Source organism: Helicoverpa zea, chromosome 1 (genome assembly GCF_022581195.2).
Source record: "Helicoverpa zea isolate HzStark_Cry1AcR chromosome 1, ilHelZeax1.1, whole genome shotgun sequence".
In the NCBI taxonomy this organism is placed as follows: domain Eukaryota; kingdom Metazoa; phylum Arthropoda; class Insecta; order Lepidoptera; family Noctuidae; genus Helicoverpa; species Helicoverpa zea.
In genome coordinates this window covers 13,898,919-13,916,485 of record NC_061452.1, presented here as the reverse complement: position 1 = coordinate 13,916,485, position 17,567 = coordinate 13,898,919, and the positions used below count along the sequence as shown (strand labels likewise).

Sequence of the window (17,567 nt, the reverse complement as noted above, 5' to 3'; positions counted from 1 at the left end):
TTATTTGAAGAATTTGTATTTTTATACTTGTAGTTTAGTAGTGAGGACGCAAAATTTTGAATATTATGAAACCAATCGGCCCTGTGAGCGACAGCATTGGCAGCAGGATGAGCGACGCAGTTATTATGACTTTTATGATTGTTTCTTTTAAGGTACCGTCCACTCTACGTTTGTTGAATCTTATTATGAAGTTGTAACTATACTATTTATTGACAAACTTTTCATTTAAATCACTGTATTTTTAACAAACTTTCATCAAGTTTCAAAATTGTAGCCTGCCTAAAATGAGATCCTGACAGATTAAGATATAGACTGGATTAATTTATTCAGGTATATTAAACAAATTAAAGTTATGTGAATTTGTGAGCTCGTCCGTTTTTCTGAAAACAACTTTAATATAACTTTTCACGTTCAATTTTCAAAGTAAATAATTGTTTTAAGTAAACGGACATTGGTTGTCTCTGAACTTGGGCCTGTCTTAAAAAAAAGTCTAGTGGACGGACCAAAAGAGGTTGATTTAGAATTTAGAATGTGTTTGTGACCAATACCGGTGTTACACTAGAGACGAGACATCGCAAACCTAATACACGGCGCCGTCGCCGCGTGCCAACGCCGGCGCTCGGCAGGAAGCGCAGCCGCTTGATGCGGGACTGAACGCCTGACACACACACGCAGCATCAGACAAGCGAGCAAACACGCAGACATACAATAAGTTGTAGCCAACACAAGGATGACAAAATTGCTATGTATTTATCGTCATTGTTACGTCAAAGTCTTGCAACGATACCACCAAATAACATAATTTATTTAGGTGAAATTTCGAGAAAAGTAGTCGGAGATGGCCTTGTCCAGCACCTGGTCCTCGCGATGATCAACTGTGCATATAGTTAGCTACAACTCACCGTCCTGATCGTAGTCGACGTCCCTGGTGATGGCGAGCAGCTGGTTGCAGCGCTGCAGCGCATGCTGCAGGTAGTCGGAGATGGCCTTGTGGTTGTCCAGCACTTCCTCCTCGGCTCGCTGCATCTCGTCGATGGCCTCGTGGAACGTGTACATTTCCGCCGACATGTCGCCCTCCTGGAAATAATTGTTCTGAAAATATTATTTGGATAATTGTTATTATCCTTGTTTGCAATAATGTGAAGGTGTTAGTATTTCATGTTTGTCTGTGAAATGGTTAGAAAGACTGAAATGATGGATGTAACAAGTGTCTTGAAGACGGTTATAATAACCGCCTTTTAATGTGGGTGTGTATAACAGTATCATCAGCACACAGCGGATCTCGTGACGCTCAGGCCGCGTATCGAGTGCGCGGCGGCCGCGACAATGTTCGATAGCGGTAGCCGCCCGCACTCGGTACGTGGCATGCGGGATAAGCAACATGAGCAAATTCAAATATAACACTTACATTGAGTGACCGTAGCTGCGCTAGATCATGTGCAGGCTCCATGTCGACATCAGGCAGGGGTTCATCGTTCCTCCTGGCGGGGTCTGCAGTGCCCAGCTCCTTGACGCGGTCGGCATAGCGCAGGGTGTTGAGCGAGTGTTCGCAGGAGGACAGCGCGGGGGAGATCATGGCGATCATGCAGGTGCGGGACTTGTCGCCGATGAAGCTGTCCCGCAGTACCTGCGTCAGCTTCGACACGCGGAAGGGAAGGTGGTTCTGTCCCTTCATGCCGAGGGCTCGGATGCATTCTTTGAGAGCGAGTAGGGATTTGTTGATTTCTGCGCTTTCCATGCCTGTGGGTAAATAGGATAGATGATTAGATTGTGATTGATTTTAACATATATGATATTATTGCATACACATAATTTACATGTACATAATTTACTTATTATCTTCACTACATTTTTTTGCAAGTGTCGAGACAAATCCAAAATATAATATGAAGTCATGTCAAAAAATGCTACCATTCAGTTTTTTTACAATTCATTATTTAGTTAGACCGTCAAACGCCGTTGCGTTGGTACGATTATGATCTACATGTGGACATTTTGAGAGCTTTCTTTTTGACAAATTGACCACCTAGTTTGTCATAAGTTGTCAATATTTGTAGTAATAAGGTCCACATACGCGTCTGCCTGTTGGCGGAGGAGGTGTCGGCGCCGCGCTCGTTGCCGGCGAGGTCGATGAGCGAGAACTTGCCGTGCACGCGGTGCATGCCGGGCTATATAGAGTGTACATACGCGTCTGCCTGTTGGCGGAGGAGGTGTCGGCGCCGCGCTCGTTGCCGGCGAGGTCGATGAGCGAGAACTTGCCGTGCACGCGGTGCATGCCGGGCTATATAGAGTGTACATACGCGTCTGCCTGTTGGCGGAGGAGGTGTCGGCGCCGCGCTCGTTGCCGGCGAGGTCGATGAGCGAGAACTTGCCGTGCACGCGGTGCATGCCGGGCTATATAGAGTGTACATACGCGTCTGCCTGTTGGCGGAGGAGGTGTCGGCGCCGCGCTCGTTGCCGGCGAGGTCGATGAGCGAGAACTTGCCGTGCACGCGGTGCATGCCGGGCTATATAGAGTGTACATACGCGTCTGCCTGTTGGCGGAGGAGGTGTCGGCGCCGCGCTCGTTGCCGGCGAGGTCGATGAGCGAGAACTTGCCGTGCACGCGGTGCATGCCGGGCTATATAGAGTGTACATACGCGTCTGCCTGTTGGCGGAGGAGGTGTCGGCGCCGCGCTCGTTGCCGGCGAGGTCGATGAGCGAGAACTTGCCGTGCACGCGGTGCATGCCGGGCTATATAGAGTGTACATACGCGTCTGCCTGTTGGCGGAGGAGGTGTCGGCGCCGCGCTCGTTGCCGGCGAGGTCGATGAGCGAGAACTTGCCGTGCACGCGGTGCATGCCGGGCTATATAGAGTGTACATACGCGTCTGCCTGTTGGCGGAGGAGGTGTCGGCGCCGCGCTCGTTGCCGGCGAGGTCGATGAGCGAGAACTTGCCGTGCACGCGGTGCATGCCGGGCTATATAGAGTGTACATACGCGTCTGCCTGTTGGCGGAGGAGGTGTCGGCGCCGCGCTCGTTGCCGGCGAGGTCGATGAGCGAGAACTTGCCGTGCACGCGGTGCATGCCGGGCTATATAGAGTGTACATACGCGTCTGCCTGTTGGCGGAGGAGGTGTCGGCGCCGCGCTCGTTGCCGGCGAGGTCGATGAGCGAGAACTTGCCGTGCACGCGGTGCATGCCGGGCTATATAGAGTGTACATACGCGTCTGCCTGTTGGCGGAGGAGGTGTCGGCGCCGCGCTCGTTGCCGGCGAGGTCGATGAGCGAGAACTTGCCGTGCACGCGGTGCATGCCGGGCTATATAGAGTGTACATACGCGTCTGCCTGTTGGCGGAGGAGGTGTCGGCGCCGCGCTCGTTGCCGGCGAGGTCGATGAGCGAGAACTTGCCGTGCACGCGGTGCATGCCGGGCTATATAGAGTGTACATACGCGTCTGCCTGTTGGCGGAGGAGGTGTCGGCGCCGCGCTCGTTGCCGGCGAGGTCGATGAGCGAGAACTTGCCGTGCACGCGGTGCATGCCGGGCTATATAGAGTGTACATACGCGTCTGCCTGTTGGCGGAGGAGGTGTCGGCGCCGCGCTCGTTGCCGGCGAGGTCGATGAGCGAGAACTTGCCGTGCACGCGGTGCATGCCGGGCTATATAGAGTGTACATACGCGTCTGCCTGTTGGCGGAGGAGGTGTCGGCGCCGCGCTCGTTGCCGGCGAGGTCGATGAGCGAGAACTTGCCGTGCACGCGGTGCATGCCGGGCTATATAGAGTGTACATACGCGTCTGCCTGTTGGCGGAGGAGGTGTCGGCGCCGCGCTCGTTGCCGGCGAGGTCGATGAGCGAGAACTTGCCGTGCACGCGGTGCATGCCGGGCTATATAGAGTGTACATACGCGTCTGCCTGTTGGCGGAGGAGGTGTCGGCGCCGCGCTCGTTGCCGGCGAGGTCGATGAGCGAGAACTTGCCGTGCACGCGGTGCATGCCGGGCTATATAGAGTGTACATACGCGTCTGCCTGTTGGCGGAGGAGGTGTCGGCGCCGCGCTCGTTGCCGGCGAGGTCGATGAGCGAGAACTTGCCGTGCACGCGGTGCATGCCGGGCTATATAGAGTGTACATACGCGTCTGCCTGTTGGCGGAGGAGGTGTCGGCGCCGCGCTCGTTGCCGGCGAGGTCGATGAGCGAGAACTTGCCGTGCACGCGGTGCATGCCGGGCTATATAGAGTGTACATACGCGTCTGCCTGTTGGCGGAGGAGGTGTCGGCGCCGCGCTCGTTGCCGGCGAGGTCGATGAGCGAGAACTTGCCGTGCACGCGGTGCATGCCGGGCTATATAGAGTGTACATACGCGTCTGCCTGTTGGCGGAGGAGGTGTCGGCGCCGCGCTCGTTGCCGGCGAGGTCGATGAGCGAGAACTTGCCGTGCACGCGGTGCATGCCGGGCTATATAGAGTGTACATACGCGTCTGCCTGTTGGCGGAGGAGGTGTCGGCGCCGCGCTCGTTGCCGGCGAGGTCGATGAGCGAGAACTTGCCGTGCACGCGGTGCATGCCGGGCTATATAGAGTGTACATACGCGTCTGCCTGTTGGCGGAGGAGGTGTCGGCGCCGCGCTCGTTGCCGGCGAGGTCGATGAGCGAGAACTTGCCGTGCACGCGGTGCATGCCGGGCTATATAGAGTGTACATACGCGTCTGCCTGTTGGCGGAGGAGGTGTCGGCGCCGCGCTCGTTGCCGGCGAGGTCGATGAGCGAGAACTTGCCGTGCACGCGGTGCATGCCGGGCTATATAGAGTGTACATACGCGTCTGCCTGTTGGCGGAGGAGGTGTCGGCGCCGCGCTCGTTGCCGGCGAGGTCGATGAGCGAGAACTTGCCGTGCACGCGGTGCATGCCGGGCTATATAGAGTGTACATACGCGTCTGCCTGTTGGCGGAGGAGGTGTCGGCGCCGCGCTCGTTGCCGGCGAGGTCGATGAGCGAGAACTTGCCGTGCACGCGGTGCATGCCGGGCTATATAGAGTGTACATACGCGTCTGCCTGTTGGCGGAGGAGGTGTCGGCGCCGCGCTCGTTGCCGGCGAGGTCGATGAGCGAGAACTTGCCGTGCACGCGGTGCATGCCGGGCTATATAGAGTGTACATACGCGTCTGCCTGTTGGCGGAGGAGGTGTCGGCGCCGCGCTCGTTGCCGGCGAGGTCGATGAGCGAGAACTTGCCGTGCACGCGGTGCATGCCGGGCTATATAGAGTGTACATACGCGTCTGCCTGTTGGCGGAGGAGGTGTCGGCGCCGCGCTCGTTGCCGGCGAGGTCGATGAGCGAGAACTTGCCGTGCACGCGGTGCATGCCGGGCTATATAGAGTGTACATACGCGTCTGCCTGTTGGCGGAGGAGGTGTCGGCGCCGCGCTCGTTGCCGGCGAGGTCGATGAGCGAGAACTTGCCGTGCACGCGGTGCATGCCGGGCTATATAGAGTGTACATACGCGTCTGCCTGTTGGCGGAGGAGGTGTCGGCGCCGCGCTCGTTGCCGGCGAGGTCGATGAGCGAGAACTTGCCGTGCACGCGGTGCATGCCGGGCTATATAGAGTGTACATACGCGTCTGCCTGTTGGCGGAGGAGGTGTCGGCGCCGCGCTCGTTGCCGGCGAGGTCGATGAGCGAGAACTTGCCGTGCACGCGGTGCATGCCGGGCTATATAGAGTGTACATACGCGTCTGCCTGTTGGCGGAGGAGGTGTCGGCGCCGCGCTCGTTGCCGGCGAGGTCGATGAGCGAGAACTTGCCGTGCACGCGGTGCATGCCGGGCGACCGCACCACGATCTGGAACACCGCGTGCGAGCGGGACGAGTTCGAGTTCGCCGACGTCTGCAACAGTAGGAACAAGCATTACATACAGGAACAATACTGGAGTGGAGCGACTGACGAGCGTCGCGCGTTGGTGGGAACATCAGTACGCGCCGCGACGCTAGCGAGGACGCTACGGCCGGCCCGGACACTACAGCATGGTGCGCCGGACCGACCGACCACTTACATATTACATTATATTTACTTCCATATATTTACTTCTACTAGCACATATAGGACAATAACATATTTACATCCTCGCGACGAGTGGTAAAATTACAAAATAAAATCGCCCACTCTTTCTTCTTCATTAAAATCCTGTAACTTGTTCCTTTAAGTCTTCAAAGTAACAATTCTATACCTATATTATACAGAGTCATGGTTACTTTACAAACAAAGAATACTCTTCATCAAAACCATTATATTGTGAACATTTCACTATTAAGCCCCACCTGTCCTGAAGTCCTGGCGGCGTTGCCATGCTGGATGAGCTTGAGCACCTCGTCGACGTTGTCCACCACCTTCTCCGTCAGCCCCACGATCTGCACCTGCTGCTTGCCGTCCTCCAGCACCCGCAGCTTCGCCTTGTCCGCTAGCAGGTCGAACACCTGCACAAAGGGAAATATTTTAATGGAAAAATAAAAAATTGTGCACAACAAACATGGCGAATGATTAGTCCGTTTTTAAGACAACCCTAAAATAATGGACACGATTGAATTTTGTGTTACGTAACTTTTATGCAAAAAATTTACATAGACGTTCACGCAAACCCACTGTCAATCTTTCTTACGTTTAATCTTAGCAAATATTTAATGTTTGGTAAAATAAAAAATACTTGTCCAATATTTTTCGACTATCTAAAATGTGTAATTAGAATTACTACTTTTATATGCCTATTGCTAGATTATTTTTTGACATGTTTATTTGTCATGCAATTCCAATCTATGAAATAGTAAATCCTAAGACTATGTTATTCACCTTGCCGGAGTATATTTCGAAGAAGGAGGCGGACACGATGAGGTTGAGCGGCTTGTACTTGGGCGACTTGAGGTACGCGAACACGTCCCGCGCCGCCATCGCGTAGATGCCCTTCTTGCAGTCTTGAGTTTTACCCTGAAATGTTACAACTGTATTTGTAATCAAAGAAATAGCAGCGATTTTACTGAACTATTCAAGAGGCATTTTATATGTTATTGTTATGGAACTGTGAATTAGACTTTTTTTTGCGATTCGAATGCGAAAAATTATTTGTCTTTCTCTTTACTCCGTTTTACTAACCTTTATTTTCAACATTTTTTTTTATTTTTTTTACAAAAACGTCTCTCAGAACACATCCCTTCGTCTTACATACGAAGGTTACAGCCAGAAAAATTTCCATTGCTGCACTATATTTTGTTTTCTTATATCTTTTATATTATCTATGCGTCATGTTCTCATAAATAAATGTATCTTCTTTACTCTCTTATATACGTAATATAAGATGTATAACGTTACCTGGAAGTCGCCACCCATGGTATGCGTCTTGCCGGAGCCAGTCTGTCCGTAGGCGAAGCACGTCGCCATGCCGCCCTCGAATATCGTCTGCACTAGCGGCTTGGCCGTATATCTGGAAATTTCGCAATATTTGTTGTAATTTATATTTAAATAAATATCATAATCTACGATATCAAAGGTCTATCTCCATGATTACAGCCTATAAAAGGCTCGTCATAACATTTGGTCAAAATATTTAACAAAGGTTCGGTAAATGTCAAAGATTGCATTTATTAGAGTAAACTTCAGAATACTTTATCAAAATTCAAGATTTCCAACCTTTTAGCAACAATTTCAACATTTCAGGCATATTACTCCAAACTTATGTTCTTAGTACTTTTCCCTTGTTTTTTTTTTATAAGACTTCTTTGGTCCTAAAATAATGCCAAAATTCCCTTCTACCATAAGAATATACGCTACTAACTTGTAGACGACTTCATTGGTGCAGGAGTCATCGAAAGCGTAGTCGAAGCGGAACTTCTGATTCTCCAGGTACTTGGTGAGGTCCACCTTGTTCTTGGGCTCGTGCACTATCATCTGGTCTTTGGTGGGCACGCTGATTACGTCCACCTGGAATACATGTACACATTGTATTAGGAAATGTCAAAGAAAGACTAGAAATTGTAACTCCGTTAGGTTATCTGTCTTAAAGGTAAAATAATATCTTTTCGAAAGCACTATAATATTTTCCTGCGCAACTGGCTGATCTCCATTATATTTTTTTAGTTTGAACCAACCATATCCGTGTTAAACCATAAATAAAATTATGAACTTATCTTTGCGACGAAGATTTTTTAACTGATCTTTTTTTTAACTCTGTATTTTTAAACCAGTAATATTTCGTTATTTTTATGTGACTAATTCCTTCGTTTACTATATATTTGTTCTACCTACGGAAGGAAAAAAATCCCATGCATCCAAATAGGCACACCACTAACCTCTTTCTTCAAATTCTCCTTCTTATTGAGCGGCCTCTTCCTTACACAGACGGTGATCTGATGATCTTCGACCGGCTCGTTGCCAGTCAGCGGCCGGAACTCGATGCTGTTCTGATACTCTCGGATCATGGCTAGGAACTCCCAGTTCGGATTGCCAGGATCCAAGTTCATTAATGCTTCCTGAAATAGGATGTTGGTGGAGTTTAATGTTTGTGATCTATGTTGGAAAATATGTACATATTAGAAAAGTTTTACTTGGTTATATATAATTGATAATACGTGGATAACTAGAACCTCCACTAATGTAGTAGTTCTGGCAAGAAGTAAGTTGCAAAACCATTTGGATATTTCAGTTTTATTGTTGCTGTCTTCTGACCGTCATAATTATCTTTGGAGTATTGCGCCTAACACAAGGAATATTTAAAGTATGTTTGGGAAATTATTAAATGAGCCCTCTGCTGTAGAAGGGAGTAGTTAACTTTCGAACAATCCCTTAGCGCTGACTGGCTTAAGAACTGCCCCATCAATGTGCCCTGCGGACTGCCCGCTTATTTCAACCACGAGTGCTTTACCAATGATTGGTGATTAACGTTTAATCGTTCTCCGTGTAAGAGGAGGCTTGTGCCCAGCAGTGGGACGATAAAAAGGGCGATGATGGCTTTAGCAAATTTTTTGTATGTTTCATTAATTTCACGATACCTTTTCCTCCTTGAGCTCGGCCTGTCGCTGGCGCCGCTTCTCGCGGTTCTCCTTGAGGCGCTCGACCTCCTTGACGACGTTGGAGCGTCGCACGGCGCCCGACGCCACCGCGTGCGGCACCGACACCGTGCTCGACACGCCCGCCGGACGAGCCCCGCCGCCGCCCGCCACGCTGCTCGCTGTGAACTGCGGGAGACAAATCGTAACAGTTTATGTTTTGGTGAGACATCGAACAGAAAGACAAGAATAATATTTCGATTAAAGAGGACTCTGTTTCTTCCCTTCAGGTCCAAATCTGAAGAACGTCATCAACTCAGACTTTGGCTTAGGTGTTATAACCAACAAGGTGAGATAATAACGATGATGGCAGTCCAGAAAATATCCCATTTGGCGACGGCTTCATTGTTCATAACTGCGGATGACAATAACAAATCCTTCCGATGTTTTTCGATTAGAAACTGAAATTCGACATAATTTAGCTATGTGAACAACGAATGGATCGGCTACTGTAATCCACAGTAAGTTAGTTATATCTGCTCTACCATTTCCTCCTCAAGCTTCGTTATACAAGGTAATGGATTAAGGATAGAGGAAAGGAACAAGGAACCTCTTTAACATTGTGCATCCTCCTCTGCAGATGTGGCATGTAGGGCGACTGCTGCAGTCCTTGCGGCACCGACGCGGCGCTCGGCGTGCTGCCAGCTCGAGACCGCCCGCCTGAGGGGGGCGGCTGGAAACCATGGGATTGTGGTAGGACGGGTATATGGTAGGACAGGGCTTATACAGGGAAAAGGCATTGGAAATAAGGATATTAGTAAAGCTCTGGTAGGTTTGTTTGCGTGAAATATTAAGCCTCATAAAAAAAGAATATTCTTGCGCTATTCCACAACTTGTTATCAAACCTACCAAGAGTTATTTTGTTTTGTGTTTCCTTCGTCACCAACATGAACATTTATACAGCATGAGTTGTAAAAAGGCAACTGCGAATTTTTAAACTCCAGTAAATTGAGGACCTTTCAAGGTATGAAGATTGAAAGGACCCTAAGGATGGTATCAACAGACACGGAATTTCATAGCAGCATAAAGCCTGGTCCTCACCTGCTGCGTAATCCGGGTGTTAGCAGGCGTCGGCTGCGGCGGCTGCTGCGGCGGCGGCACGTTCTCCGCCCCCCGTCGCCCCGTCGTGTCGCCCCCATGCCCGTTCGTGTACGCGCCGCCCGCGTTCGACAACCGCATCTGGTTGTTGCGTGTCACCCGGGACGGCGCTGAAAACAATCATACACAAACATTAGTGTGAGATTTTTGGAGGCTCAAGATCATGGCAAGCGAAAATCAATTTAGGCACTCCAGTAGCAGATAAATGGTTTTTGCTGCTTGCTGAGAGATAAAGGTTATAACTAAGCATCACACCGGCTAAACAAATGAATCTGTTTTTTTATGTCTCAAAGAACAGTAACCCACTAAGCTTTGAAATCAGCGTAGGAAGACGACTATGCCAAAGCAAAAATCCTATCAGGCGATACAAATTATTGCAGGTTGATAAATACTATACTTAAAAGCTATGATATAAGGCCAGAAATATTGCGCTAACGGCATTATCGCCCACATTTTCATATATGGTATGTAGATATTTCGCATACAATGCTCGGTTTGTAATATTATGCAAAACTATAGAAATGTGTGTTAATCCTTAGCCTCTTTCAATGTTTAGTGAGGGATTATACTCGAGAAATTCTTGTTTCATAATATTTTACAAGGCTTTTGTTACAGCCAAATAGACTGGTTTAAATTCCTTTCCTGATACGCTTTAGCTATAATAGTTAACAACGCTATTAACAGACAGTATCTCCAGCCTTAAATAGAAACTCATAAAAATCTTAAAGACACGCAAAACAGCCGTCATGCAAAGATATTATTCAGTCCATATATTCGTCCATACAATGCCTAACATGTCTGTGAATCATACTGACGTAATGCTTAAATCTAGCCGAGAGGAAAAGAAAATGTCCAAAACTGTGCAAAAAGCGTAACGTAACGACAACTAGGAACGCGATAGTGGTGCGATATGGAACTGGTCTTACGTGACGTGGTCTTTTGTTCCTCCTGCGTCGCCTCTTCAGGAGGGGTTTCGGATTTCTCAAACGCTTCCATCGGAGCATCGTTTTCTGTCGAATCGGCGACGCGCCTTCGACATCTCAACCACGAACAGCACATTTTTGGTGAAATTGTTTATCTCGTTTGTTATTACATGATGTGTACTGCTCTGATAGACTGATTGCTCCGAATGAGTTCAGCATGCGTTGGCGCAAGGCAATCCTGCGCCTGCGCCCGCCATATTAGGATCTCTTTCCGTAGTCAAGGCAATGAACCGTGACGCATGCGCCGGGCACGGCCACACGTGAAGGTGAAAACACATATCAACCTTATTGGTAAACGAAATAGTTCACATACTATTTAAATGGGTATTTGCATAAAAAGTGATCGTTATCGTTGACCCGGTTCGGCATAAAGGGTAAAGATACTCGTTTCATTTAAATGCAGTTGTACCTAATATAAAAAATGTCAAACAAAGGGTAATATTTATATTGGTTTGTTTACATACTGTTGTAAACAACAGAGCTTAGAAAGTTTGACAAGACAATTTGTACTAAACTCTCAACGAAGATAAACACAAAACCGCAAATCCAAGTAACGGAATAACTTGCAATAACTTTCGAACATTATTCGCGATTATCATAAACCTACGCATCCTAATAGCATTTACAGCTTAAAACTATTTACAGTTACGAGTAACAACTATACGATTTACCGCCTAATACGGTAGAAAAACCTGAGCGAACCGACGGCTTACGGGGAACTGACGTGAAAAACTACTCGATACCGCCAGATCGATTACTTCCATCAATCCATTGGACAATCGACTAAAATTGGAAAATAATAGTCGTCCATTATTGTCCCCTAATGAAACATTTACTGTGATGTGACGTCATGAGCTTTTGTGTGACTAATCGATAGTTGTGACAGCTAGGGTTGTGAACTTGGCAGTGGGGTGTTAGAGAGGGTGACTGAGTTCCGTAGTGACGAACATTTTCGGGGGTTGACTTTGAAAATGTCTCTCTCAGCTGTGCGTTCCCACAGTGGTACCTACGTCACACGAGCTTTTCAAATTGTCATCCTAAACATTCGAAAGCTTTATTTATTAGAAGCAATAATATACCACAGTTGTATTAAACCAATCACTATAGACATGGTGTTTTCTAAATAACGATAATATACCAACCGCAATTTGTTGAAAAGCGACGAGAAACTGAATGGCAATTGAGCAAAACGCCTGCTATTAGCCGTAAAACTGAAATTAACCAATTCAATCTAAAAGCCCACCTGGGTATTTTGCTAGTGTTTTTGCTCAAACAAAGAACACGCGAGTAAACCAGACTTAGAACATTTTACACGCAGCCATTAATCTGGGTAGGAAAATATGTTACATATATCTTCTAACGGCCAGTTTCTTCATAAAAGTTAAAGTTAAAGTAATGTCTAAAATAAAAGTAACGGTTAAATTCGTTTTTTCAAGGCTAAAGTGACAGCAAAATTCATAGAAAAATTGAATTTAACCGTTACCTTAACCTTAGACATTACTTTGACTTTTACTTTGGCTTTAACTTTTGATGAAGAAACTGGCTGTTAGTGAAATATTTCGACCTCGGTTTATTAAAATTATGCTATTAAAAATTCTAATATGGCCTGCATAATTAAAATAATGTACCATATTTTTTTTTACTTTTTGCTATAAAATATTTTTTCTTCTCGAAACACTGCAAATCCAGTCACTCTTGGAACCTGCTGAAACTCAACTGATACACGAAAATTTTGTTCATCAATATTTTGAACTGGGTCATCGATTCGCATAACCTTACAGCACGCTACCTCCTTGCTAAAAACTTCATCAGCCTTTGTGGCAACATCCACATTTTAAACATCCACTCTTCAACCATCAAAAACACTCTTTCCACTCACATACATTCTAAAACCCAATTTAAGTCAAAGATTTTATTTTCAACAAGTCCCAATATCACAGCTGTTCAAGAAAATATAACAATGTGGTTGCCTGACAACGTCGTCTGTCACATGCCCTAACCTGTAGAATATTGTGCTTCGCCAGAATAAAGACCAGTAATAAAAAAACGGTCGTCACTGGCGCATAACAACGGTTCTCTTGACAACGAAGCGACTGCTATGCATTGATCAATTGGGATCCGCTTCCACGATGCACATTCGAGAGACAGCTGTTGCCAACGAATTCGCCCGAATGGATTTTGGGACGCGGTGTCGCGGCCAGTCCGTTAGATTGCAATGTGACATTTCGTAAAGTATATCAAGATCAGCTATTTTTAATTGCAACCTCGTAAGAGCAAAATATCACGTACACGTTTATGTAAGAACCCTCGAAAATCCGAAAAGAATTACCTGATAGACGAAAGAAAAACGAATGGTTATATCCTCAAAAAGTCTAGAGAAAAAGATGATAATGTAGGTTTGATAATTAAAGTACAAATGAACGTAGTGTTTACTATAACCACATAACCGTATTAATAACCGGCAGTATAACCACTAATAGCTAGTAGTAGTTTACGAGTCAACACACGGCTAATGTTCACGGCAGCTGAACATAAAAGTTACCTACTATCTACACGAACTTTACATTCGTAGTTTACACGTATGTATCTAGTAAGTTTGGCTGCAATTACCTGTTTGTATTTTATAATTTGGATCATTATTAGATCATTATTATCATCATTAGCATTTTATTATTATTTTTGTAGATATCCCGACAGACCCATGTTTCATGATGTCTGGTCACATGACAAGTTATTGTTCCTTCAACGGCGCAATTTTGACATTTTCTTGTGAACATGTTAAAACAAGCAGACAACAGGACGATAACAAAATCCTCCTAAAGGCATAAACCGGCCACGTTTCCTTGCCTAAATAATCGGGATTTCCTGGTTTACACCGTTATCATGAGAGTCCATCGCAGACGCGTGCATGATACCGGGCTCGATAACTGAACCAAGTATGTTATGTTCTAACAAATGAAACACGAAGAGAACTTATGTAATGACTGGCGGTAGAACGGAAGTAAGTGGACGTCGTTAGTGGAAACTGCTGTGGAACATGACAGCGTGTCGATGGCCGATTGTCTGTGGTAGAGAAGTTTTCTCATAGACAGCTGCAAGGCTGCGAAGAACGGTTCTTTTATGAAAAAGTGCAGCTCATTGATGTATCGTCATCGGTTTTGTTTCGACGTTTCGGAAGAGAAATCTAAGTGTTACTTGCTCACGCATTTTTAAAAAGTATAGGGAACGAAAGGAATGAGATTCAGAATTAACAACAGCCGTTATCATTTCTTTGTTTCCATACAATTTGCACACAATTTCATTACAAAACAAAAGAGTTTAGTTTGTTATAAGATCACCCACGCTTATCTCAAGCGTTAATTAGAACGGGAAGCAGTGCCAGAACTCAGTTCATAGGTTAAGTAATCATCGGAGTTCATTGTGATCAAAGAATACAATCCACTGGTAGGAGACTAATTTCAAGATTATTATTATTTACAAGATGATAATTAAAATTATCTCTTGGTATCTGGGTTTGAAGAATATTTGCCAATCATTTGAAGGACTGAAGCAACTGAGTCTTTCGAATCCGCTAATGGACTTCTTGCAACATAATAAATATCCCCAAATTACCATCACGTCAAGAAGCATTATCCAATTGTTCTTAAACGAGTTATAAACGACAGGGACTTAATGAACCGGCGACATGAAGACGTGGTGCAACGAATCGCGTTAGAGAATGACCGAGCATGCAAAATTTTTATTAACCCTATGATGGATCACACGACCTTTGAGGCCGAGATAAGGTCTGGTCGTAATCTGGCAGTGAGATTGCGTATAATTCGCTACAAAATCTTGTTCTTGTGAAATAATCATACCATTTTTCCAAAAATTCTGCATCTTATTAGACCATTGTTGAGGCCATGGGAACAATTTCCACAGAAGTAGACCTTTTTTGTGCTCTCTGCTTGCAAAAACTTAATTGTCGTCCCAGTTTTGGACATACCGGGTATGCATATCATCGACTTCCTTAGTTGCTAAGGAAAACGATGCGAACCCTATATATAAAACCTTGACGTATACATGACGGAAATGGTAAACAGCCTTATTGTATCTTATGGTAATAAACAACTTTGTATAATCCAGGATATGGTTTACTTTCCTAGCGTATTCTTTCTAAGGCAGTCGTTGAATATTAAGTCAATATTGATGAAGCAGGGGTCGCGAGACTGTCTCGTGGGTCATTACCCAGCTCCTACGCAAATGATTCAGAGTGTATCCTTACGTTCTTCATAATAAGATCATAAACAAAAAGTGTCGTGTTACAAACTCATTGCACGTGGGATGGGAACGAAGATTCGGTGATCAATGAACTCTATGGGTATTTGCGTTTGTAGATGCAATTACGAAGTTTTGATTTGTGGGGCCAAACTTGTGTAAAACTTTTTGGTTTTAGCGGCGTGAGGCTCTGAAGTTGTTGGCATGTTCGAAAAGAATTATACGATTAAAGTTATTAAACTTTACTTCGATCGTAATTTTAGCAAGTAAAAATACATAGATGCGTAGATAAATTTTCGCATGACAAAATGTTTAGATGTATGCCGAAATACAATGAAGTTAATAATTGTGTATAAAACAATGAGCAAAGAAAGTTTTTGCAAACAAAGACACAGAAATCAAGACATTAAAATTATGAAAGGCTGAGGAGACCATATCTGGAAAGAATTCATGTACAAAGAAGGTATGTTGTTTCATTTGTTCAGCTAATTTTGAAATGAAGTGCAAATCATAACCTGCATGTCTTATTAGTTTAAACATTTCAGTCATTATTGCACAGACGTCAGTAAGTAAGGAGCACTTGTTTATTAATCAGGTTATTTACTTTAAATCGATCGATAAGACAATGGCAAACTTTATTTATAGCCCAGCCTTTATCCTCTAGAAGGTCGTTCACGAACCAAACTCGGTAATGTCAACAGCTTCAACAATTAACATAATAATACTCCGTCGAGACTATCTGAAAAGGGAAACTTCCCCGTCTACTCCATCAGTATGCGAAACTTGCAACTCGGAATCAATTCTCGGGACACCTTCACACTTCACCACAAACTGAACCTTAACACAATGCATTTAGGATTAGTATTCCACAATCACCAGCACAGACAGACAAGGGGGTTGAACTTACGGCCTACAGTCGCCCGCCGCGCCTGAAGATTCGGCTGAAGGCATCGCTCGTACAACACTGGCATATCGATGAAAAATAGAACAAAAATAGCTGAATTTCCAACCCAAGGTCAGGTTAACAGCACTATTGTGTGTAATCCATTTGTGTGATTGGTAAAATTCGAATTTGGAACACCGGTGCCAGCCAGTGTTGTGGTACACGGCCGGTCGCGCACTGTCCGCGCGCCACGGCTCCGGCCCACACTTATAGCGATGGAACTAACGGAGTCACGTTGACCGCCCTATGTAAAATTCATACAACCCCAAAATAAAGCGGCTTAATAGCGACACGCTAGCACCATGTGTTATTATGATGATGAACATGGAAAAATGCTATATACGTCGCTTTCGGAAACCATATGTTAGGCCTGAACTTCCTGCGGTGGAACAAGCTGGGGAAACAGCTCTTGATAAAATAAAGGCAAAGGTCAAGTCCAGAATAGCATTTGTATGACAAAGTTAAAATGACCTTTGCAACAAAAACGTCACGTTCTTGGTGGTTATCTAGACGCCACTCAGAAAGCTTTCCGCTATAACATGAGGGTTTACTGAAAACTTGAGACGTGCTTCAAATTTCATCTAAGAGCTATTTCTGTGCACGTCAAATTGCCCTTATCGAAGAACCCACTCGACTGAAGGCTAGATTTAAGTAGCTGATGTAAAAATCAGGAAAGCTGTTCTTACATAAATAACAAAAATATCCAAAAATAAAATCATCTCGCTGTGTAGCTGCCGATACAAAATAATTGTTTTTAGGCCTTAGGTAAAAAAGAGGAGTGGGGTGTTATGTGTATGTAATTGATTTCTTCAGAAGATTAACGGGATTATCTTTTGTTTGAAGAATGAAGCCCATGAATTGGTGGTAGCATTGGCAATACTTAATCTCATTAGCTTAATTTTTTTATCCAGCTTTAACACTTGGAATAATCAAATTAATCGACTACACGTCTGTACGTCTGTTCATAGGTTCCTGATGTTTATACTTCGGCCGTTCAGAGAATGCGTTCCTGACACCTATCAGTTAGTCACGACTAGTGATGGGCACAACATAACACTGAGTTCGTTACCGTTCCTTCAAAATGAACCGCCGCATTATTTTAAGATTATTTTCGTTTTAAATTGGCGGAATCATTTGTTTTATATTTTAGTTATTTAAGTGGAAACCAAAAAAAGGTAATATTCATATAATAAAATTGTTTTATTTATTCTTTGTTACAAGTACATTGAATTGAAT

At 45.4% G+C, this 17,567-nt stretch overlaps 1 protein-coding gene across 3 annotated transcripts in view; it reads right to left on the bottom strand.

Moving 5' to 3' along the window:
• LOC124631812 (kinesin-like protein Klp10A) overlaps nt 1-17,567 on the bottom strand; it is a 57,274-nt gene that overhangs the window by 4,952 nt on the left and 34,755 nt on the right. The window contains exons 4-13 of one of the 3 annotated variants that reach the window (XM_047166424.1): nt 10,092-10,258; nt 8,994-9,179; nt 8,295-8,474; nt 7,781-7,926; nt 7,318-7,429; nt 6,802-6,936; nt 6,276-6,431; nt 5,691-5,844; nt 1,409-1,740; nt 903-1,092 (exon numbers count right to left, since the gene is read on the bottom strand). In XM_047166424.1, the coding sequence (XP_047022380.1) occupies nt 903-1,092; nt 1,409-1,740; nt 5,691-5,844; nt 6,276-6,431; nt 6,802-6,936; nt 7,318-7,429; nt 7,781-7,926; nt 8,295-8,474; nt 8,994-9,179; nt 10,092-10,258 (1,758 nt within the window). Of the gene's footprint in view, nt 1-902; nt 1,093-1,408; nt 1,741-2,168; nt 5,645-5,690; nt 5,845-6,275; nt 6,432-6,801; nt 6,937-7,317; nt 7,430-7,780; nt 7,927-8,294; nt 8,475-8,993; nt 9,180-10,091; nt 10,259-17,567 lie in introns of those variants that run through there. The other 2 variants (XM_047166433.1, XM_047166443.1) reach the window with 2 other exon arrangements.